The 26895-nt window shown below is 34.4% G+C and overlaps 1 protein-coding gene across 7 annotated transcripts in view; it reads right to left on the reverse strand.

The window, feature by feature from the left end:
• rapgef1b (Rap guanine nucleotide exchange factor (GEF) 1b) overlaps positions 1 to 21317 on the reverse strand; it is a 61715-nt gene extending 40398 nt beyond the window's left edge. For 2 of the 7 annotated variants that reach the window (XM_073824375.1, XM_073824371.1), the window contains exon 1: positions 11202 to 11661. In XM_073824375.1, the coding sequence (XP_073680476.1) occupies positions 11202 to 11277 (76 nt within the window). In that variant the 5' untranslated portion in view covers positions 11278 to 11661. Of the gene's footprint in view, positions 1 to 11201; positions 11663 to 21081 lie in introns of those variants that run through there. The other 5 variants (XM_073824374.1, XM_073824376.1, XM_073824373.1 and 2 more) reach the window with 4 other exon arrangements.
• Between the last annotated feature and the right edge of the window lie 5578 nt (positions 21318 to 26895).

The following is a 26895-nucleotide window of genomic DNA, read 5'->3' on the forward strand; positions in this document are numbered from 1 at the left end:
TATATGTGTATATATGTGTGCGTGTGTGTGTGTGTGTGTGTGCAGGATTTAGATTCAGGAAAGACCGTCCGTCTTTCACATGACAAACGCAAGCACATTCCCTAAATTAATCATCATCCTTCAGTTCACACACAGAAGGCTTCAAAGTGAATACACATGAACAAAGACACAAAACCTGCAGCTAAAATTTGGAAAAAAGTCCAATTCAAGTCCACAAATTTGCTCAAGCAATTAATTCATGAATACATTTAAAATGAATCTTTTTCAGCATCATTTAAAAAAGTTGACTGAATGCTCTGCATGGCATTGTATATGTGATTCTGAGCCACAAAAACAGTCTTAAAGGAGTAGTTTACTTTCAGAACAAAGATTTACAGATACTGTACTCACCCCCTTGTCATCCAAGATGCTCATGTCTTTCTTTCTTCAGTTATAAAGAAATAGTGTTTTTGAGGAAAACATTTCAGGATTTCTCTCCATATAGTGGACTTCTATGGTGCCCCCGAGTTTGAACTTCCAAAATGCAGCTTCAAAGGGCTCTAAATGATCCCAGTCAAGGAAGAAGGGTCTTATCTAGCCAAACGACCGGTTATTTTCTAAAAACATTTACTACTTATATACTTTTTAATCTCAAATGCTCGTCTTTCCGGGCTAGACAAGATGAGCATTTGAGGTTAAAAAGTATATAAACAGTAATTTTTTTTTTTAGATAGATAAATAACCCATTGTTTTGCTAGATAAGACCCTTCTTTCCCTGCTTTCTCGGCTGTGATTGTTTAGAGCCCTTTGAAACTGCATTTTGGAAGTTCAAACTCGGGGGCACCATAGAAGTCCATTATATGGAGAGAAATCCTGAAATGTTTCACAAACAAAAAAAAAAAACTATTTATTTACGACTGAAGAAAGAAAGACATAAACATCTTGGATGTTATGTAATTTTTTGTTTTTAAATGGGTGAACTACTCCTTTAAGTAGCATGGATATATTTGTAGCAATAGCCAACAATACATTGCATGGGTCAAAATTATCGATTTTTCTTTTATGCCAAAATGCATTAGGATCATGTTTCATAAAAATATTTTGTAAATTTCCCACTGTAAATATATCAAAACAACTTTAAAGTCGATTTTCTCAAAGTTTTTTTTTCTCAAATTTTTCTTTGTATCTCGCCAAATATTGTCCTATAAGCTAATTTATTCAGCTTTTAGATGATGATAAATCTTAATTTTAAAAAGATTGACCCTTATGACTGGTTTTGTGGTCCAGAGTCACATTTATTTTAGTAATATGTATATTGGTGCCTAAAAAATACAGATTTAATACGACTCTTGTGTTCATTTAGAAAACATGCTTTGAATGTTTATAACAATATTTAAATTTTTTTTTACCCTGAACATTCTGAATTTACTTAATATCAATGAGCGCTTGAAAACAAAACCTGTGGAAACAATGACACATTTTATTCAGGATTTGTTGATGAACAGAAAGTAAAAAAAAAACAGCATTTATTTGTCAGTCTGGATCAATTTAATGTGTCTTTGTTGAATAAAAGTATTAATTTCTTCTTTTTAAAATCTTATTTACATCAAACTTTTGAATGGTAATGTATTTTAGGCAGCACAACTGTTTTCAACATGCCTCTTAGTAATGCCTCTTAAGCAGCAAATCAGCATATTAAAATGATTTCTGAAGGATCATGTGACACTGAAGACTGCAGTAATGATGCTGACAATTCAGCTTTGATCACAGGAATAAATTACATCTTAAAACACATTAAAATAGAAAACACTTATTTTAAATTATACATTTTTTTTTCACAATATTAGTGATTTTACTGTATTTTTTGTCAAATAAATACAGCCTTACAGAGTAAAAGAGACTCCAAACCTTCAACTATGTAAACTATAATTCATAAATTAAAAATATAAATACCAATATGCATGTTACTTATTCAAAAAAAAAAAAAATTATATATATATATATATATATTTTTTTTTTTTTTTTTTTTTTTTGAATAAGTAACATGCATATTGGTATTTATATTTTAATTTATGAATTATAGTTTGCATAGTTGAAGGTTAGTGATCAGATCAGAGGATGACGTGTGTGTATATATATGGCAAGTTTATATATATATATATATATATATATATATATATATATATATACACACACATATATACGTCATCCTCTGATCTAGAGTTCCACATTCAATGATCCTGATCTATTTCTGCCCTTCTGCTTTACGCAATATTACACACACTCTGTTGCCACGGTGACATAAGCGAAGTGATTGACGTGTATCAGCTGAAATTAGATTCTGTCTCCTCTCTGAGCATGTGTCACTAACTTCTACGACACAAAACATATACAAAACAAACTCTTAAAGGGGCTACATTTTACACATCAGAATTTAATTTCTTACTCTTCTACAACTTAAAATTCTACTCAAAGTTTCTTAGTCAAAATTTAGTTTTCTATAAACAATTTAATGCCAAGTTGCTGTACAATAAATAAATGTTATTTAAATGTAGGCTAATACAAGTTTATGTATTGAGTTATATATGATTCTAACTCAAACAATAAAAAACTTCATTACTTGAAATAAAATGGTAACGGAAATAAAAAAGTAAACATTTTTAATTTTAGCAAGTTTGTGACACAACATTTCTATTATTTTAAATCGAAGAGCTAAAATAATAAAACTGTAATATAAAAACCATATGCACTTTTAAAAATGCCAAACTAAATAGAGAAATCTTTAATTAAACCACTTGTTTACATGTATTTAAAAAGGCAAAAAAACTACAAAATATAGAAATATTTAACTAAAATTACAAAGAAACTCAAATTGTAAAAAATGTTATTTATTTCAAAATATTAAAAACTAAAACCATAATAAACTACTTGAAATAAAGTAAAGAAATCTAGACTTTTTTTATTTTAGCTTGTTTCCAACAGAGCATTTGTATTATTTTAACCTGATGTACAAAATAACAAACTGTAATAGAAATTCTAAAAACCATGTGTATGCATGTATTTTAAATGGCAAAAAAACAACTAAATAGAGAAATATTTAACTAAATTAAAAATTTTACAGAAATTATAAAGATAAAATTAAATTAAAAATATTAACAAAAACTAAAGCCATACAAACTTAATTACTTGAAATAAAATGGTAACTGAAATAAAACTAAAAAAATTTTAACTAGTTTCTGACACATTTCTATAATTTATAATAATAAATTATAAAACCATATGCATATTTAAAAATGACAAAAAAACAACAACAAAATAGACAAATGTGTAAATATTTAAATTCAATTAAATATTTTAAAATTAAAATTAAATTGAAATGACAAAAATTTATTTATTTCAAAATATTAACAAAAAAAAAACTTCTAAAATAAGTAAAAAAACTAACTAAAATAAGAAAAAAAAAAACTTACATTTTCGACAACATTTCTATTATTTTGACTTGAAGTATTAAAATAATTAAAACTGTAGGCCTAATAGAACATTTATAAAAACCATATGCATTTGTTTTATTTAAAAGAGATATTTAACTAAAATTAAAATGAAACTGAAATTTTATTCAAAAATTAACAAAAACTAAAACCATAAAAACTTCAACACTTTAAATAAAATGGTAAGTGAAATAAATAATATAAATGATTAAAACTTATTTTAGCTAATTTCCGACGCAACGCTTCTAATTTTTTAACTTAATGTATTAAAGTAACAAAAACTGTAATAAAATAAAAAAATTATAAAAAATATATATATTGAAAAATGACAAAAAATCAACAACAACAAAATTGTGAAATTTTACAAATAAATTTTAATTTAAAATACGAATAAAAACTCTAATTGTATCTGAATTATACTATCATTGCTTAAACATTTTAATGATTTGGTCTTTTAAATATTATTAGTTTAAATGATCATTAGTCTGGTAAGAGTTTACAATAAAGTTGAATTTATTAAATGTAGATAACGCATTTGCTACCAAATGAACAAAGAGCAATACATTTTGCAACATTTATCAATCTGATTTAAAGAAATACATTAATAAATGTTGAAAAAACTTTGATAAACGATGTTACATGAATTAATGTTTGAACAATAAATAATGTAAACTAATGTCAACAAATATATAAATAATTAAACTCCTATGAAACAATGTGCAACAACATCAAATAACATCTTAGTCTCCATTCATATTTTTCCCATAGTGCAACTGCACTATTGTGCCTAGTGACATTGTTTGTCATGATGTTTTGGAAATATCCAATAAAACCCTGAAGCTGATGGGAACAAAGTAATTAAGGTGCTTTCACAAACTTCTCTGAGAGCATCTGTGACTTCGAGACAGTCAAAGTGTCAGGTAGGCAGACAGACTGTACGTCAGGACTGATGGGGTTTTAATAGTTTGTGTTTGGTAAACACAGCATTACGCAGCCTGAGAGCCAATGACAGAGCTGCGATGGGAGAAATGCACGAGGATTATCATTTCCGAATGCAAAACACTTGTTATCCTTCACTCGCTATCTCTCGCTCACACACTCACGACCTTCTCCAGAGAGCCTCATCCTGTTCTCAAACACTGTTCCGGCTCTAAACTCTCTCTGTCTGGCCTTGGATGATATTTAATAGAATTTCCGCAAGTATTTTCCCCATTCAGTTTCTGCAAGAGCATTGAGAAAAACCATCAAAACTCAACAAAGCATCATTGGCCTTGAACCAAAGCAACAGAGGACTCAAACACATCACAAAATAACGAAAGTGATTTTATATGCATAAAAGAAGTTAAATTCTTTATATAAAAAAAAAATGTTTAATGTTTTAAATAACTAAAAGTAAAAAAAAAAAAATATATATATATGTGTGTGTGTGTGTGTATGTGTGTGTGTGTGTGTGTGTGTGTGTGTGTGTGTGTGTGTGTGTGTGTGTGTGTGTGTCTGGACCACAAAACCAGTCATAAGGTTAAATTTTACAAAACTGAAATAAGCTTTCTATTGATGTATGGTTTGTTAGGATAGGGCAATATTTGGCCGAGATACATCTATTTGAAAATCTGGAATCTGGGGCCAGTTGATAAAAGGTTTAGACAGACTTAAAAGTTAGTCATTCATTTTTTTTCTTTAAGACTGGTCAAATTTTTTAAAATTTGGTTACATAAAAACTTAGATTAGTCTAAGTTGGATCCAAAATATAAGACTGATTACCCCTTAGTTATCTGCTAGCTGGTCAAACGAGTTCTTAAGACACTGTCTTAACATAGAGACTAAGTTTATGCAACTGGCCCCTGGAATTTCCTTTTCTGATGACATCACCAAGTCCACCTATTTTTAACCCCTCCCCCTCAACCACCTGACTCAATTCTGCAATGCCACGCCCACTTTTCATAATCCAGTCAAAAGGATAAAATCAAGTTCTTACTTTTTTTACCCGGAATTACACTTGATTACAGATGTAAAACCGGCTACAAACGGAATTACAGATTAATCGTCTTTTATGAGGGAATGAACAAACTGCTAAATATTTTCATATTTAGTTTTCACTCCTAGTGGAAATCTCCATTTCAGCATGAAATGTCTAAAAACCAGCACACTAAAACTACAGGGTAAAACGATCATTTATATCCTCTAAATCAGACAGGATGCTTCGATAGCACAATATGAGCCCAGATGTTTGGCTTGAGTTACACAGAAGCCGATTGCAGACGGTTTAATATGATCTGAGGTTCTGCCATCAGCAGTTCTCAATGTCCTATTTTGGACTTATGGGCCTCGAATAGACGCTGGCACAGCAAAGGCCAAACATTCAAGTGCATGTTTCAATGATAAGTTAAATACAATGTTTCAGATACAGGTATCAGAACTATTTGACTGCCAAACCAACATTTTTCCCCTGTCAAGAAACTCTCCTCAATCCACTAAATGCTCTAAATAACCCAAACGGATCAGTCCAAATGAGCATCTAATTCGTCTCCTGTGCAACCTGAAAGACTTTCTCTGTATGGCTGTTTCTGGACGCACATCTTTGGGTTGGATCCACCCAGAGTTGGACTGGATGAAATGAGCACTTAGACAAAAGCCACACAACTGGAACGGGAAGGAATGTCCCTGGAATTTCACATCAGAAGCTTCTGTATTCCCAGAAATACTCTCTTTGTCGGAGACAAACTTGCTTGCACATTTTGTAAAGAGGGCGATTAATGTATTAATGCAACACTTACAAAAATGAAGATATATAAAGTATATAAATATAACAATCAGTCTGTACCACAATATATCAAAATATCAGAGTATTACAGTCTGATAGCATAATATGTGACCCTGGACCACAAAACCATTCTTCTTAAAAAGATAAATAAAAAAGCTTCCACTAAACAAAATAACTTAACAAAACCTTCATAACAATGGACAGATTAACACTCTGTACAATCTACTTACTATTGAACTTCACATTCATAAGAGAATATTACATAATGATATACAATTTCACTTTAGACAAGATGGCGCCGCGAATGGCAGCCTCTGTGCTTAGCTCTCCAGTTGTTTTTGTGTTTTTGTTCGTTTTTCCTGTTTTTTGTTTTGCAAACACGATCAGTTTTACAAGGGATGAACTGCTAAACATTAGGCAGAACATACCACAAAATCTCCTACCGGTTTTTGATTATTCGGACGTTTTGCTCAACATCATAGTTGGCGGAGCGGCGGCGCTTACCAAAGGCTTCAGGACGCGCAGGACGCGCAGGACGCGGGGGAAGCGCGCCGGCGCGCTCGTGAAGCTTCGTCAGCGTGGATTCAGGATGACACTGCCAGGCATACATTTGGCAAATCTCCGGTCTCTACCAAACAAAACGGACGAACTCCTTCTGCTCTCCCGGACAAATAAGGACTTCTCACACTCTGCTGCTCTGTGTTTCACGGAAACCTGGCTGAACGCGGCTATACCGGACAGCGCGATTCATCTCCCGGGATATCAGCTGTTCAGAGGAGACCGCGACGCAGAATCGACGGGGAAATCGCGCGGCGGCGGGACGTGCTTTTACATCAATGAGAGGTGGTGTACAGATGTAACAGTGTTAAAGAAAATATGCTGTTCTGATGTTGAAGCGCTTTTCATAAACTGTAAGCCGTTCTATTCGCCGCGAGAGTTTTGCTCGTTCATTCTCGTGAGTGTGTACATTCCACCGCAAGCGCACGTGAGCCTGGCGTTACAGAAACTCGCTGATCACATCACAGAGACAGAACAACAACACCCGGACTCTGTTTTAATCATTCTTGGGGATTTTAATAGAGCAAATCTCTCCCGTGAACTGCCAAAATACAGACAGCACATCACATGTCCGACCAGAGATAGAAATATATTGGACCACTGTTACACCACAATAAGGAATGCATATCACTCTGTCTCACGGGCAGCTTTGGGACTTTCTGATCACTGCCTGGTTCATCTTATACCAACCTACAGGCAAAAACTTAAATCTGCTAAACCTGTAGCAAAGTCTGTAAAGAGATGGACCAACGAAACAGAGCGGGCTTTACAAGCCTGTTTCGAATGTACTGATTGGAGTGTTTTTGAAGCTGCTGCTACTGATCTGGACGAGCTTACAGAGACTGTTACTTCATATATCAGTTTCTGTGAGGATTTATGCATTCCTACCAGGACTCGCTTAACTTACAACAACGACAAACCATGGTTCACTGCAAAACTCAGACAGCTTCGTCATGTCAAAGATGATGCTTACAGGAAAGGGGACAAAGTCTTGTATAAAGAGGCCAAATACACACTGGAAAAGGAGATCAAAGTGGCAAAGAGAAATTATTCCGAAAAGATAAGGAACCAATTTCATTCCAGTGACTCTTCATCAGTGTGGAAAGGTCTAAAACAAATCACCAATTACAAGACATCATCCCCCAGCACTTTGCAGAATCAGCAACTGGCAGACGATCTGAACGAGTTCTATTGTCGGTTTGAAAAGACACCATTTACACCTCCAACATCACCCCTCTCCCCCACTCCTGCAACTCCCATTCAAATCAGTGAAGATGAGGTACGCAAGGTCTTCAAAAAGAACAAAAGAAGAAAGGCACCAGGCCCTGACGGTGTCACACCAGCCTGTCTGAAAACCTGTGCAGATCAGCTGGCACCCATTTTCTCACAGATCTTCAATAGGTCTTTGGAGTTGTGTGAAGTCCCCGCCTCTCTCAAACGTTCTGAAATCATCCCCATTCCAAAGAAACCCAAAATAACAGGACTTAACGACTACAGACCTGTGGCGCTAACATCTGTCGTCATGAAGTCGTTTGAGAAACTGGTTCTGGCTTATCTGAAGGACATCACCGGACCCTTACTGGACCCCCTGCAGTTTGCTTATCGTGCAAACAGGTCTGTAGATGATGCAGTGAACATGAGTCTACATTTCATACTGCAGCATCTGGACAAATCAGGGACTTACGCGAGGATCCTGTTTGTGGACTTCAGTTCAGCCTTCAACACTATCATCCCAAACCTCCTCCTGCCCAAACTAACTCAGCTCTCTGTGCCCACATCAGTCTGTCAGTGGATCAACAGCTTCCTGACAGACAGGCAGCAGCTAGTGAGGCTGGGAAAATTCTCATCCAGCACCCGGACTATCAGCACTGGCGCCCCTCAGGGTTGTGTCCTCTCCCCACTGCTCTTCTCCCTGTATACTAATGACTGTACCTCCAAAGACCCCTCTGTCAAGCTCCTGAAGTTTGCAGACGACACCACACTTATCGGCCTCATTCAGGACGGTGACGAGTCTGCTTACAGACAGGAGGTAAAAGAGCTGGCTGTCTGGTGCAGTCATAACAACCTGGAGCTCAACACGCTCAAAACTGTGGAGATGATCATAGACTTCAGGAAAACCCCCCCTGCTCTCCCCCCACTCACCATCATGAACAGCACTGTAAACACAGTGGAGTCATTCAGGTTCCTTGGAAATACCATCTCTCAGGACCTGAAGTGGGACATTCACATAGACTCCATTGTGAAAAAAGCCCAGCAGAGGCTGTACTTCCTCCGCCAGCTGAGGAAGCTCAACCTGCCACAGGAACTGCTGAAACAGTTTTACTCTGCCATTATTGAATCCGTCCTCTGCACTTCAATTACCATCTGGTTCAGCTCAGCTACAAATTCTGATCTCAGAAGACTACGTCGGATAGTCCGGACTGCTGAGCGAATCATTGGTACAACCCTCCCTACCCTTCAAGATCTGTACTTATCCAGAGTACGAAAAAGGGCTGCCAAAATTACTCTGGACCCCTCACATCCAGCACACTCACTTTTTGAACTGTTACCATCCGGTCGGCGCTACAGAGCACTGAGCACTAGAACGACCTGACACCGAAACAGTTTCTTTCCTCAGGCAATCCATCTCATGAACACTTGATCGTGGAACATACAACACTATACATTCTTTATTCATTTTTCCGTTATTTATTTAAAGCACATACTTACTCCATTCAAATGTCTTTGCTATTTTTGCACATTGTCTGTCTTGTATACCTCTATATTGTTCTTTTTATAATATGTATCGTCTTGTCACTGTCTTTCTGTAGCACTGTGGAGCTCTGTCACAAAAACAAATTCCTAGTATGTGCAAACATACCTGGCAATAAAGCTCATTCGGATTCTGATTCTGATTCTGATTTAAGTATTAAGTGATTTAAGTAAAATCTACTTATCCAAGTTAAGTACATTTAACAAAGAAAATAAGTAACTTTAGCTTGGCCAGCAAACGTTTGAGTAATTCTTATTTAGTCAACGCTTACTTAGCAACACTTTGATTTTACTTAATATGGCACCCAATTAAACCATGCATTTAAAGTGTGTTACTTAAAAACATCTTAAATTGCACAATAGATATCATGTAGACAGCATATCTACATAATCAGTAAACCAGCGCTCATCAGAAACACGGAGACTTCAATACTTGGTACACAAATACATGACGGTAACTGTCTGTGGTTCATTTTTAAGCATGAATGTGTTATTTTGAGTAGAAAATTAACTCCAGATGTAACAAAATAACAAGTTACTAAATCTAACAACAAAAACAACGCTAAAACTGTGTAAACTGGAAAAACCTTATTAATTATTTATGCCCAGCGCATGATGGGAACACCAGTATCAAATCAGCTGAGTAGGTTTTACTTAATTTTATAACGTTTATATTTACGCTTTAACTTGTACAGGCATAAATTAAGTACCAATATAGAATTTACTTTTTTTATTATTATTGCCTGAACTAACATTTTCATGTAGAAATTACATTTGTTTTTCTGTAGTATTTACCACAGAATTATTTTTATCAGTGTTCCATTCATGGTTTGTTAGTATAGGACAATATTCAATAAGATACAACACTGTATAAAAAAAAAAAAAAAAAAAAAAAAAAAAAAGGTGGTTCAACTTAAATATTAAGTTTACTCAACTCAAATATCCACATTTTCATGTAATACAACTTAACATTTCATGTTGACTAAACTTAAAATTATTTATTTTTTTAACTAATTGAAAATCTAGAATCTGAAAAGCACAAAATATTGAGAAAATTGCTTTTAAAGTTGTCCAAAGTTCTTAGCAATGCATATGGCTAATCAAAACTTAAGTTTTGATATATTCATGGGAGAAAATGTACAAAATATCTTCATGAACCATGGTCTTTAATATCCCAATGATTTTTGGCATTAAAAATAATCGATAATTTTGACCTATTCAATGTATTTTTGACTATTGCTACAAATACACCTTTGCTATTTAAACCTGATTTTGTAGTCCAGGGTCACATATATGCAAGGAAATTAGCAAAACATCCAAATCCAGATCTTTAAAAAGAATAAGAACAAACATCCCACCTTCAAGACAAGCAAATCTTAGACTCTGATCAATCAAAACCAATAGTAAATGGGCAGAAATATGACAACATTTGTATCCCTCAAAGTCTAAAGTACACCTACAACTAGTTAGTGAACTGCAATAACAGCTAGTGAAATCTCAAAAGAGCCAGTAAGCGGCCAAATACAAAGTCCATCCTGCCTTAATATTATATATTACACCTGTTACATAAGAAAACAAAGTCCAAATGTCTCCACATAAACTCTACAATGACCCTGATGAATACAAATCCATCCTGTATGGGATTTCAGCACATCCGTTCTCACCTGTATCTGCATCTCCTGCATAAAAATAGTCCGTCTCCTCTAGAAGAGGTTGGGTTCGGCGGCTGCTGTTTCCCATGTAGAAACCGGAGAAGTTCTGGTTATTGAACTTAAGAACTAATTTAGACTTTTTCCAGTCGTATGGACCTCAAACAGGGATCTCTAATGGTGATATTGGACATTTTTATCAAGCCCCAAGACATCAGTGTGCTGTCCATCTACATCCAGAAATAAGCATCCAGGATCAGAGACATCGCTCAGGGTTCGCGGTTAGTCACCCTCAGTCGAATCCCATGACCCAGCCTGACTCAGACATCAAACCAAAGAGTGGGATCTAAAAATAAACTCAAATAGAACTGCAGAGAACTTCCAGAGTCCGTCGTCTCAACGTTCCATGTGTGCTGGATGATGTCGGAATGCCAAAACATCCCGATTCCAAATGGAGCAGTGATAATCTAGATCCGCAGATGAAAAACCGCCTGACATGTGAGAAATGATCGATAAAGCCTACGGCATGGAAAACAGCACACACGCAAACATGCAAACACTGATCCGGAAAAACACAATGGAAATGTAAATCCAGTCAATACATTTTAAACCTCCATTACAGGAGGAAAAAAAACAGATAATACAGCTCAAATCAGAGCGGAGCGGAGCGCTTTAAATTCTCAACCTCGCGTCTATCCGTTCTGTACTTTATTTCCACAAAGCCCTTCACATCCACATGCCTGCTTCTCTCAAAGACACACACACACACACACACACACACACACACAGTGCAAGTACCATCTAATTACTGAAGCTCAGGATAGTAAGAGCATGTTTTTCATTCTAGTAATCTGCACTCATTTCTCTAAAACCCCAAATTACAGTTTTGGGATGAAAAACAAGTGGCCAGAGAGGACTTAAAATAATTCCGTACTTGTTCCGACCAATCAAGGGCCAAGACTCCCCCAGCAACCAATCAGAATGCAGCACACTCAAGCAAAAACAGTCGGGAATTAGGAACTACAGCCAAGTCGAGTTATTAGATTCATTTAAAAGCCATTTTATTTTAGATCAGCATGAGTGAAGATTGCATCATCATATTGTTTTAATTTACTACCAAACCCTACAAGACTTCAGGGAATGTGATGTCACAAAACTGACTTTATTTCAACAGTATTGTGGCTAAATGTTCTTGTAAGTGATGATGGAATTAAAAAACAAATTGACATTTCCAAATGAACAACTCCGTTAAATCTTGACTTAGACCAATTCATAATTTGCAAAACCACTCAAATTGTTTCACAAGACAGAAAGGATCACAAAGACAACCACTTAAATCTTCACATTAAAACTGGACTTTTATGGTAAAAATGATTTTTAAGTTCTAAAGAAGTCAAAGATTTTAATATATATAATATAAGTCTCTTAATACAAAGTGTTACCTGCCATTTCTGTCATTGTTTTTCACAATTCTGACTTTTCTCTCGCAACTCTGACTATTTTTTGGCAGTTGTGAGTTTATTTCTTGCAGTTCTGACTTTTTTCTCACAAACCTGACTTTTTTTCGCAATTGCAATTGCAAGTTTATTTCTTGCAATTCTGACTTCTTTTCTCACAATCCTGACTTTTCTTGCAATTCAAGTTCATTTCTTGCAATTCTGAGTTTTTGCAATATTAACTTTTCACACAATTCCAACTTTTTTCTTTCAATTCTGACTTTTTCCTCACAATTGCGAGTTTATTTCTTGCAATTCTGACTTCTTTTCTCTCAATTCTGACTTTTTCTTGCAATTGCGAGTTTAATTTTTTGCCATTCTAACTTTCTCACAGTTCTGAGTTTATTTCACTCAACTCAGATTTTTTCTCCCAGTTCTGATTTCTTTTTAGCAATTCTGACTTTTTTCTCGCAATTCTGACTTTTTCTCACAATTGCTAGTTTATTTCTTGCAATTCTGACTTTTTTCCTCTCAATTCTGACTTTTTCTCACAATTGCTAGTTTATTTCTTGCAATTCTGACTTTTTTCCTCTCAATTCTGACTTTTTCTTGCAATTGCGAGTAGAATATTTTGCAATTCTAACTTTTTCTCACAATTTTGAGTTTATTTCTCCCAATTCTGATTTCTTTTTTTAGCAATTCTGAGTTCTTTCTCGCAATTGCAATTAAAATATTTTGCCATTCTAATTTTTTCTCACAGTTCCGAGTTTTTCACTCAATTCTGATTTTTCCTCACAGTTCTGATTTCTTTCTCGCAATTCTAACTTTTTCTCACAATTGCAAGTTTATTTCTTGCAATTCTGACTTCTTTTCTCTCAATTATGACTTTTTCTTGCAATTGCGAGTTAAATTTTTTGTTGTTCTATCTTTTTCTCACAAAAAGTGAGAAGTTTAGTTCGCTTAATTTTGATTTTTTTCCCTCACAATTCTGATTTATTTCTAGAGTTCATTTCTTGCAATTCAGACTTTTTTCCTCGCAATTGTGAGTTAATTTCTTCCAAATATGAAAAAAGTGTGTATTGTGAAATAAATAAATGCGTATTGTGAATATTGAGTTGCAAATAGATTTAATTTTACACTGCAAAATATAGCTTAATTTTATATTGGCAACAAAATCATCATAAATATATACATGTATACACAAAATGTATAAGTTTTTACACAAAAACTTAATGTGTATTGTGAAAAGTGATTAATTTCATACTGCAAACAAAATAATCATGAATATATAGATATATAAACACACAATTTCTCATCCTGCCAAGACATGCACTAGTCTTAATCTGTTGTGTCTGAATTTCTCAGTAGTATGTTATCTCGCAGTTTACTGCTAGACTGCTTTTAAGACACAAACATGTATATGTGAGCATTCATACACACTTTTGTTGTCTGGGATTTACATAGCAATGCAACTATTCATAAATAAACATACACACACACACACACACATAGCCCCGACTGAATGCATTACACATCTACATGCACTTATAAATATTTTTGTTGTCAGGGATTTACATAGCAATGCAACTACTTATAAATACATCCAAAACACCCACCAGTACATGACACATTATTACAGTAGAGTTATTTAGAGAATGTCACAATCTCTCAACCACATGAAAACACACACAGATGATTCCTCAGAACTGCTCGGATATAAAGGGCGTGTTGCAACCATTACATCATTTCTACTGAAAACTTATTTTAAGTATTGATAAAACTGTTTCTCGCAAAGAAAAGGAGAATTTTTGTCATGATGTCTCACAGGCTGACTTCTTTTTCTCAGAATTACATAATACAAACTCTACAAAATGCAAGAAAGACAGTCAGATCTGAAGGATATGAAATCACAATTCTGCTTATTACCCGGAATTCGAAATTCTTTTGTTACAATTCTTACTTTTTCCCCTCACAATTCTGACTTCTCGTAATTGCAAGTTATTTTTTTTTGCACTTCTGACTTTTTCCTTACAATTCAGGCTTTCTTCTCGCAATTGCGACTTTACTTCTTGCAATTCTTATATTTTCTTGCAATTCTGACTTTTTTTCCTCGCAATTTTGAGTTTATTTCTCGTCATTTTGAATAATTCTGAGGAAAAAGGCAGGATTGCTAGAAAAAAAGTCTGATTTGTGAGAAAAGAATTTAAAATCGCAAGAAATAAACTTGCAATTGCGAGAGTCTAAATTGCAAGTTTATTTCTTGCAATACTAACTTTTTCTCACAATTCTGACTTTTTTCCCGCAATTCTGACTTTTTCCAATTGCAAGTTTATTTCTTACAATTCTGACTTCTTTTCTCGCAATTCTGACTTTTCTCGCAATTCTGACTTTTCCAATTGCAAGTTTATTTCTTACAATTCTGACTTCTTTTCTCACAATTCTGACTTTTCTCGCAATTCTGACTTTTTCCAATTGCAAGTTTATTTCTTACAATTCTGACTTCTTTTCTCACAATTCTGACTTTTCTCGCAATTCTGACTTTTTCCAATTACAAGTTTATTTCTTACAATTCTGACTTCTTTTCTCACAATTCTGACTTTTTTTCCCGCAATTCTGACTTTTTCCAATTGCAAGTTTATTTCTTACAATTCTGACTTCTTTTCTCACAATTCTGACTTTTCTCGCAATTCTGACTTTTTCCAATTGCAAGTTTATTTCTTACAATTCTGACTTCTTTTCTCACAATTATGACTTTTCTCGCAATTCAAGTTCATTTCTTGTAATTCTCACTATTTTCTTGCAGTTCTGACATTTTTCTTGAAATTCCGAGCTTATTTCTTGCAATTGCTAATGTTTTAGTTGAGCTTATTTCTTGCAGTTCTAACCTTTCCCACAATTCCGGCTTTTTTCCTGCAATTCAGACTTCTTTCGCAATTGCGAGTTTATTGCTTGCAATTCTGACTTTTTCTTGCAATTCTAATGTCTTTTCTCACAATTCTGACTTTATACTCACAATTCTGACATTTTCGTGCAATTGCAAATTTATTTCTTGCAATTCTAACATTTTACTCACGACGGAAAAAAAAAAAGACTATTTTCTTACAATTATGAGTTTATATCTTACAATTTTGACTTTACAATATTTCGAGATATAAACTCCCAATTCTAAGAAAAAAAATTGTAAGACATAAACCTTGAGACTTTGCAATTTTGAGAGAAAAGACAGAAATGCAATTTTATATCATGCAATAATACACAGTTGTGAGTTTATATATCACACTACTCTGAGGAAAAAATTCTTAATCACTTTTTTAATTATTTATTCAGTGGTGGAAACTGGCTTCCATAAGAAAGCCAGACAGCTTTGGATCAACACTAGGCTGGGAAATTGTCATTTTCACTGAACTGCTCCTTTAAGATCTTCCATCCTGGGAAGACATGAATGCACGATCTCAAGATTTCTCACACGCTCATTTTTCTCCCCAAAGTTCATTTTCTCACTGTCGTAAGGAAGTTGAGGGAGGTCAAATCAGCTTCCTGGTTTTGTTGAGCGCCACAGAGAAAGAGCGAGGCAGACAGAGGGAGGTTAGTTCATAGCAGGTGACCGGTTTTAATATTTCTGCATGAATGACAGTGCCGTTATGACATCAGGTCAGCGTATCCACGGCGACAGAGAAACATGTTGATGCCGAGAATTACGTCAGCACACTCGCTCACACAGCCGCTCGGTCTGCACACTCTGCTCTCGCTGACTCGAGCCAGCTTTAGATTTAGATCCAGAACCGTCCATCGATTGGCCTGACCAAACAGGCGACCAGGTAACTAAACACACACAAACCTCCAAAACAAACAAAGCGGGTGTATTCGAGCGCACAGGTGAGCGCACACATACCCATAGACTTCCTACAGGTCGCTACAAGACAGGACACAACGTGGACCTGAACAAAACATGCAAGGAATGCGGCTTCACAAAACCTCTATGACTTAAATGAAACAGCCAAATCATGTCTGTATATTGTTCAAATTAGGCTCATTCTCAAATGAGAAGTGCCCTAACATGATGTATAACACTCAAAAACATTCAGTCCCACTAAAATGTGCCTTTCAGGTGTGTCAGAAAGGAATGTTAAGGTGAGTAACGCCTCGGGACACACATTCCTTACTTTCCCACAAGGAGACTGCTTCCATTTCAATAAGAAAACACCTTGGCTGTTATAGAAATTAATAGGTATAGCTTTAATGTTAAGATTGATCTGCTGTTCAGAGGAAGGGTGCATTAAATTGATCATCTGAAAAATAAAATGCATCACAGTTTTCACAAAAATATACACAAATTCAGCATATTAGAATGATTTCTGAAGGATCATGTGAAGTGAAGACTGAAGTAATGATGCTGGAAATTCAGCTTTGATCACAGGAATAAATTACATTTTAACATATATTTACACAGAAAGCAGCTGTTTTAAGCTATAATAATTTTTCACAATATTACCATTTTTCCTGTATTTTTGAGTAAATAAATGCAGCCTTAGTGAGCGGAAGAGACTTCTTTTAGAAACATTAAATAATCTTACTCCATACTTTTGAATGGTAGTTTAACAATAATAAAACCATATCATTTATATTATATAGCCACTATAAATGTAGATTCTTCAGGCACTTGGTGGAGGAAAAGCAAAATATTTTAACTAAAAATATTATATATTCATAGAATTTTGACTGTTTGTTTCATATGTATATTAACCCTCTGGGGTCCGAGGGTGTTTTGGTGCTGACATGCCCTGACATTTGTGCTTTTTTCAGTATCTTAATCAATCTATAAGTGATCAATCTATAATTTTACAGTCTAAAAGTTTTACAATGTACAGTAAAAAAGACAGATATAAATGTGACCCTGGACCACAAAACCAGTCTTAAGTAGCATGGGTGTATTTGTAGCAAAAGCCAAAAATACATTGCATGGGTCAAAATTATCGATTTTTCTTTTATGCCAAAAATCATTAGGATATTAATTAAATATCATGTTTCATAAAGATATTTTGTAAATTTCCTACCACAAATAAATCAAAACTTTATTTTTGATTAGTATGCATTCCTAAGAACCTCATTTGGACAACTTTGAAGGTGATTCTCTTAATATTTAGATTTTTTGCACCCTCAGATTCCAGACTTTCAAATAGTTGTATCTCAGCCAAATATTGTCCTATCCTAACAAACCATATGTCAGTGGAAAGTTTATTCATTTAGATTGATATTTCCGATGATGTATAAACCTCAATTTAAAAAAACTGACCCGTAAGACTGGTTTTGTGGTCCAGGGTCACAAATGCCTCTGCTTCCAACGTCAACCCCATCGGCAACCAATAAATTAATACAATTGCATTGCTCAACAATGATTTAGTAACTCATACACTGCATTGTTCATTCTTAGTAACAGTTTTTAACTGAAATAAGCTTTTTATTGCAGCAATATCCACTAAACAACAACAAAACTTCCCTTGCAGCCTCACCCTAAACCCTGACCCGATCCAGGCGGTCAGGACAGCTGTTTAGGGTGAGGTGATCAGGGGGATTGAGTTTCCTTCCCACCGCCGAAAGAAACCTCCTGTCGCTTTCCGTTACTAGACTCATCACAACCATAGACACATCTAGAGACAGACAACACACACAGTCTCCAGTCTGTGTTGTCATATTCCTAAACTTAACATGCAACTTGAAAGCATCCAACTATGTCTAAAAAAAGCAAATGAGACTGACACTACCAGAAAGATTTGTTAATGTCTCCCCCGCTCACCAAGCCTGCTTTAAAGGTCCCATATCGTACACATTTCTGGAGGTTTATTTTATTTGTTGATGTCCTTAAGAATATATATTTGCGGTATAAGTGCCAAAATCCATCTCAATATATTTTTACAGCTCCTTTTTTAGGAGCTCTGTCAAAAACAGGTCGATTTTGGCCCATCTAATTAATATTCATGAGCCTCTCTTCTGATTGGCCTGTTGTTTTCTGAGTGACGCACAACCAGGCCAATCACAGGTAACTACGGTCATGTATGCTGTAAGCATAAGCGAGCTCAGAGCAATAGAGAGAGCTGATACTCAACGGGATATTTTAGAATGATCATTAATGTTTTTTCTTTTACAAACACCGAATGCAGTAGGCTACATAACTGTTGCTTTAGTAAAGCCCCTTTCACAATGCGCGCTGATTCTGGAAAATTACGGGAACTGTGTGAACCAAAGCCAGAACCTAAAGGCAGTGTTGTAATAATGATGCACGTTATCAAGCGACTCTTCACAACGAAAAATAACGTTACGTGCAAAGTGGAATGAAGCAGCGATCATCAGGCAGAGCCAGCTCCTCACTATCAGCGCTGAAGCACAGTTTGTTCAGGTTAGTTTCAGTTTAGTGAAACGTACGTGTCGCATTACATCTCACATCCAACCAAACGTCACATGTCTTTATGGTTTGTGTGTAAAGCACGCACAGATTCCGGAAAACAACTGAATGAACCAAATTAAACAATTCCGGAACAAATCGTGGGACACATTATCCGTGTATTTACCGGAATCGCTGTGTGAAAGAGGCTGAAGTTGACGTGCCGCTGGTCTCTTATATTAACGTTGTTCTGAAGCCTGTGTAATGATCGTAGCTTGACATCTATCGACTGAACAGGGTTTTCTCCACTTGTTTTCCTGTTGTTGTTGCTCAATGGAATGGATGCGTTGTTGTCTGGGGGTTTGACAAAAGGAGGGTGGGACGTTGGTTTGTGACTGAAGGCGGTGACTTGAGTCGATCGGACGTCACATCGTTACGGAAGTCACAGCTGCTCGTGAAAATGAACAGCTACTTTAAGCAGGCTGTGTGCAGTTTACTGTGGATTGACTGTTTTGAAACTCATATGGTAGTTAGATAGCCCCTAGACCTTAGTTATCATGAAAAAAGCCAGGAAATTTTGATTTTGACGATATGGGACCTTTAATTTGATTTAAAGTACAGAAAAAAACATACATTTCTGAAATATTTTATTTAAAATAACCGTTTTCTATTTAAATATATTTTAAAATGTAATTTATTCCTGTGATCAAAGCTAAATTTTCAGCATCATTACTCCAGTCAGACGATTCTTCAGAAATCATTCTAATATGCGGATTTGCTGTTCAAGAAATTACAGAAATGAATACTTTTATTTAGCAAGGATGCTTTAAGTGGACCAAAAGTGATGATAAAAACATTTGTAATGTTACAAAAGATTTCTATTTCAGATAAATGCCGTTCTTCTGAGCTTTCTATTCATCAAAGAAACCTGAAAAAAGTCTACTCCGCTGTTTTCAACATAATAATAATAAATGTTTTTGAGCAGCAAATCAGAATATTAAAATGATTTCTGAAAGATCATCTGACTGGAGTAATGATGCTAAAAATTCAGCTTTGAAACCACAAGAATAAATTACATTTTAAAATATATTCAAATAGAAAACAGTTTTTTTAAATAGTAAATATATTTCAGAATTTTGCTGTACTTTAGATCAAATAAATGCAGACTTGGCGAGCAGATGAGGCTTAATGTTTAAAAAAAAACATTTAAAAAAAGACTATGACAAAATGACAAACGCCTCCTTCATTACATGACAAAAGCAATACAGTCTCCCTAGTTCCCAAAAACCATATTTGCATTTAAATACATGACATCCAGCGGTGCATTGAAAACTGACTACTTAAACAACAATTGCATAAAACAAGCTGCTTTTATGAACTCATTTTACAACATAAAAACATCCAGAACTATTTAAGTGAATTGCAAATATTGAAATATCAATAAAATGTTGAAAAACAGCATATAATTTACACTGCACATGTAAATTTCAACTGAACGTTGTCAACTGCTTTTTAAAGAATACAACAAATATAAATGCACATATGAACGCTTTAAATAGTTCTAAGACAATCTGTGCAACCTAATCACCCAGTGAACAAGACTGAAAGCATGAAAAATTAAATAAAACTGTGCATAGCACTGCATTAAACTCATTACTTTACTTATTCCTGTCTCAGTCTGTCTGAGCATGAGATTGACAACAGCAGCAGGCTGGAGAGTCTCTACCCCTGCTGTAGTGTTTGCATGTGAGCAAGCACTGATAAATGAATTTTAATAGCACATACAAGCAGACAACTGCCTGTGCTCGTTTGCAAGCGTCTCTCGGTTGAAAAAACAACCGGGATGATCCCGTTTAAATGTCCCGTGCGGCAGCGCCAGTTCTGGGTCCCCAGCAGGCGCTAGCGTGTGCTAACGGACACTGATTTATTCCACCCCTATTCCTGGGTCGAAATAAACATTAGAGACCCGTGCCTTTGGTGCACACATAAAATAGCTGTAAACGAATTGATTAATGAGTGATGAGCTGGTAAAGTGCGACCTAACGGGGCCTAGAGACCCAACGGGCCGGTTCGCGCTTACCGTGCTTGCTTTCTATTTTCCCCGACATGATCGCTGCGCTGGCCGGAGCAAATCCTCAGTTTGGGCAGTCACGGGAGGACCAAATGCGGGATTTTGACCACTGTAATCCCGAGGTGTGTTCTTCAGCCACACATTTTGACGTCCTGGGTCCGTATGGCCGTAGATCCCTGGATAAAAAAGGGCAAGAATCCGTTCACATGCACACGCTGGCGACAGACAGACAGTGAACGCTACTGCTGATGTGTGTGTCTGTGCGTCGAGTCCCGTCCCAAGGATCCATTGGGATGCGAACACAGCGCCCCTCTCTGACTGGAATCACGAGCTACAAGGATGAAAACAGCCTTGTTTGGTGTCAGATTGACAGGAGTTATTCAGATAAAACACCTACAAGCCCGAAATTATTCAGACCCCCGGGCAAATTCTGACTTTAAGACACTTTTATTCAACCAGCAAGTTTTTTTTTGGCCGGAAATGACACAGGCTTCTCCCAAAAGATAATAAGACGATGTATAAAAAAATATTTCTCAGCTTTTATTTACATTTGAACAAAAAGTGGCATGCTCAAAATTATTCACACCCTTTGCAAACTCTCACAGTCCAAAATCCAAAGTTCTATACCATTCCAAATAGTCCAAGCTGTTCTAAAGCATCCTAGTTACCCTGATTCATTGGGAACGGCTGTTTTAATCAACTCAACAGGTGAAAAACAGAAGCTCTCTGCTGTTGGTTTGTGGACAGTCATGGCTAAGACAAAGGAGCTCACTGGGGACTTTCGGATGCGCATTGTGGCTGCTCACAAGTGAGGAAAGGGCTATGATACCATATCTAAATGTTTTGAAGTTCCAGTGGCTACAGTGCAAAGTATTATTTTAAAAAACAAGACGTTTCACACTGTGAAAAATCTCAGAGGACGTGGTCAGAAGCCAAAAGTGACACCTGTGCTGGCCAGGAGGATAGTGAGAGAGGTAAAAACGAATCCAATGATCACCACCAAGGCCAACCTGATGAATCTTGGCTCTGCTGGTGGCAACATCTCAAGACAGACAGTCCAACAGACACTGCACACCGCTGTGTTCCACGGATGCAGACCAAGGAGGACACCACTTCTTGCTTGGCACTTCACTGCTTGGCCTTTGCAAATGCTCATCTGGACAAAGAAGAAGACTTCTGGTCTTCTGTTTTATGGTCAGATGAAATAAAAATTGAATTGTTTGGCCACAATGATGTAGCCTTCAACCCTAAAAACACCATCCTCACTGTCAAACATGGTGGTGGGAACCTGATGTTTTTTCAGCTGGTGGACCAGGGAACCTGATCACAGTAAACGGCACCATGAAAAAGGAGCAATACATCAAAATTCTCAACAACAACATCAGGCAGTCTGCAGAAAAACTTGGCCTTGGGCATCAGTGGACATTTCAGCACGACAACGACAACACACAGCAATAGTGGTGAAGAAATGGTTAGCATTAATGTTTTGCAGTGGAGTCCTGACTTAAATCCAATTGAGAATCTGTGGAGGAGCTAAAGGTCAGGGTGATGGCAAGGAGACCCTCCAACCTGAAAGAGTTGGAGCTCTTCGCTAAAGATGAATGGGCAAAAATACCAGTGGAGACATGCAAAAAGCTGGTCAGCAATTATAGGAAGCTTTTGTTTGCTGTAATAGCCAATAATAGCTTTTCTATTGATTATTGAGAAGGGTATGAATAATTTTGGACATGCCACTTTTTGTTTAAATGTTAATAAAATATGAGTAATAATTTTTTCCACAATGATGCCTCTTGTACATTGTCTTATTATCTTCTGGGAGACATCTGTGTCATTTCTAAAAAAAAAAAAGTCTGAATTTGCCAGGGGTATGAATAAGTTTGGGCTTGACTGTACATGTGTCATTCAGAAAGATTTTAGCTTCTTTGTTCTGTGGAGCACAAAATTAGATGTTTGTCAGAATGTTCACGCTGCTCTTTTCCATATTGTTAAAGTGGATGGTGGCTAGAGCTATCAAACTTTAAAAAGGACAAATTAAATCTAGAAAGAACAATCCATACGACTTCTGTGCTACACTACAAGCCAAAAGTCAAAAGTAAGAGATTTAATGTTCTTTAAAGAAGTCTCTTTTGCTCACTGAGCCTGCATTTATTTGATTCACAATACAGCGAATACAGTAATATTGTGAAATGTTTTTACTATTTCAAATAACTGGTTTCTATTTGAATTTATTTTAAAATGTAATTTATTCCTGCGATCAAAGCTGAATTTTCAGCATCATTACTTCAGTCTTTAGTGTCATATGATTTATTAGAAATGATTTTAATCTGCTGGTTTGCTGTTCAAGAAACATCATTATTAACAATATTTAAAACAGTTGAGTAATTTTTTTTTCAGGATTCTTTAATGAACAGAAAAAATGCAAAGACTACATTTATATGAAATAAAAAGCTTTTGTAAAGCTATTATACACTATACCATTCAAAAGCAGAATCGGTATGTTATTTAGGAAAGAAATGATAGAAATTAATACTTTTATTTAGCAAGGATGCTTTAAATTGATCAAAAGGGATGATTAAGACATTTATAATGTTACAAAATATTTCTATTTCAGATAAATGCTACTTAGCTGTTTTCTACATAATAATAATAAATGTTCTTGAGCAGCAAATCAGCATATAAGCATGATTTCTGAAGGATCATGTGACACTGAACACTAGATTAATGATGCTAAAAAATCTGCTTTGATCACAGGAATAAATTACATTTTAAAATATATTCAAATAAAAAACAGTTATTTCAAATAGTAAAAATATTTCAAAATGTTACAGTTTTTGCTGTACTTTGGATCAAACAAATTTAAAATCTTTTAAAAATGTAAAATCTTACTGTTCAAAAAATTTGACTGAGAGTATAGGATATATATACTAATTAAATGATAGACAATGAGATGTACACATACATACTGATATATATATATATATATATATATATATATATATATATATATATATATATATATATATATATATATATATATATATTTAAAACACAGTCTGTACTTAAAATATGTAAATACCAGTTTCTATTTAAGATGTTACTATGTAGTAACTTTTTGTTTTTGAATTTTCCTTGTGTTAAAAATACTTTATAACATAAAGTTTAAAATTTAAAATGATTTAAAAAATAACTACAGTAAATCTAATTACTTTCAAAACATTAAAATAATAAAATAGCACAAAATGCTACTTTCTAGTGTACTCAGAAAAACTCACTGAAGGATCTAAAGTGTGGCGATCTGATGCCATCCAGTGGCTAAATTATGAAATCACAATATTATTCCAAATGAACGTTTTATATCTTTGAGTGTGCTCTGGTTAAATACTTTTCCTTGTGTGATATATCGTGAATAGCTGCCAAGACACTTTTAAGACTACTGAAATGCACAAACTCAATAGTTTCTAGTATGATCAGTGGCATGTTTCCTTGTCATATAGGCAACGATGAATACATAGAACTATAGTAAATTAGAAAGAGTAGAAAGAGTCACATTGGTTAGTATTTTTGTAAGTTTTAAGTGTTTATTAGCTCATTAGACACTAATGAGGCGATTTTGTGGCGCTGCATTAACATCGTTCACCGCTAGATGGGGTGCTCGAAATCTCGAAAATCTACGAATTGTTTATTTTTTTATATTTATAATTCAATTTATATCAGTTTTATTTATATATATATTTTTTTATTTCACAATTTTGTTGTGACTTTAAAAACACTTAATCAACAGAAAATGTTCAATTTCAAAGAAGAAGATAAAAAACAGCAAATGAATAAATTTAATAATCTATTATAAAATATAAATTAAATATTTAATGAACAACTAACAGAAAAATGCAAAAATAGTAAATATTATATTAATTAAATAGTGTTTTTCACTAACACTTTGTTGAAAATTAATTAGTTAATTTAAAACAAATTCTTTTTAATTAATTTGTTTATTATACAGTGAAAATGAACTGAAAACCAATTAAAAACAAAGTGAAAGAAATAGTGGAAATTTGTATGTGTGTATACAATATAATATAATATAATATAAGGTTTATTTTTTAAGGTTTAATTTATAATAAGGTAGCAAAAATTGCAAATATTATGTAAAATAATATTTAAATTAATTTAAAAAAAATTCTTTCGTAGTGAAAAAAATCTTGAAATAGTATATGTGTGTGTATAATATAATATAATATAAGGTTTGTGTATATAAATATTACGTAAAATAATATTTAAATTAATTAAAAAATATTTAAATTAATTAAAAAATATGTTTTCTTTATTAGTGAAAAAACAATCTTGAAAAAGTATATGTGTGTGTATAATATAATATAATGTTTATGTGTCTATAATATAATATAAGGTTTATTTTCAAGTTTTAATTTAATTTAAGGTTCCAAAAATTGCAAATATTATGTAAAATAATATTTAAATTAATTAAAAAATGTTTTCTTTCTTATATATATATATATATATATACACACACACACACACACACACACACACACACACACACACATTGTTTAATTGGTCTGCAAAAACTAAATATATTATATTATTTTCACTGTTGAAAATAACACTTCAAATTGTTCATTTTATATTTATAATTCAACTTATAATAATTTCTGACTTTAAAAAACACTTAACAGAAAATGTTCAATTTAAAAAAGAAGATAAAACAACAAATGTGTATTTTCTTTTATTATTATTATTAGTATTATTATTATTAGTATTATTATTACATATGCAGCAGTTTGAAGTAAACTTCAGTGTTCTTCTGAACAGAACAGTTTGAATGAAATTTACAGCTCTCCTACAGCGACATAAATATCAGTTGAAAACTTTTGTTGTTTTGTATAATGTTGGTAATAGCTTGATCTGACGTGTATAGAGTCAAATGCATTTCGTGGTCTGTCAGTATGTGTGTCCATGTGGGGAGTTTGATCAGTTGATGTCAATATCTCAGCTGGAGCGTTTGCTCGGGTCGGTGGGAGATCAGAGCAGTGCAGCGGGGATCGTTTGATCCGCCTGACTGTCAATGTGAAGGGTAAAGCCCAGCTTACAAATATCAAATTGTGTGAGAGTTGTAAGGATACAGACATATGAAAAAAATACTTCAGATGGAGGAATGTTTTGTCTTTCGACCTCCAGAATGATGACATAGTGACTGATGCACACACACGTCCTCAAAAACGCAAGCAAAGAGAGCGAGAAAGGTCAAAGGTCATCCTTCTAACCTGCTCAATATCTTATATAGAAATAGAATGATCCGTCAAGTGTGACACAAATACATACCTGCACCGACACACACAGATAAGGTCAAAAGAAGACTCACTTCATAGAGCAAAGTGCTTACACAGTCGATTTCAACACAATACTGAATACATAGTACTGCATAGTACATACGCTTAAAATGAAAACAAAATAATAGTAATAGTAATAACAGAATAATAATAATAATTATTATTATTATCATTTTCAAACTGACCAAAACATTAGGTAGATAGAATAATAAAATCATACATAAATGTAATCTGGTACCAGCAGTTTTTTTCTTTAATCTAAAAATCTATTTTTAAACAACTAAAGACTTAAAATAAGATTTTACAAATTAAATAAGAAATAAAATGATTAGAACTAAAAAGGTTTTATTTGATAAAAATTACATTAGAAAGATATATTTTAATATAAAAATAAAAATAATAAAAAATGAACAAAATAAAAGAATCAATTATTAGTTTAATAATTCAAAATTGAAAATGTAAATAAACCACTTCTGGT

Source organism: Garra rufa, chromosome 19, assembly GCF_049309525.1.
Source record: "Garra rufa chromosome 19, GarRuf1.0, whole genome shotgun sequence".
Classification (NCBI taxonomy): Eukaryota; Metazoa; Chordata; class Actinopteri; order Cypriniformes; family Cyprinidae; genus Garra; species Garra rufa.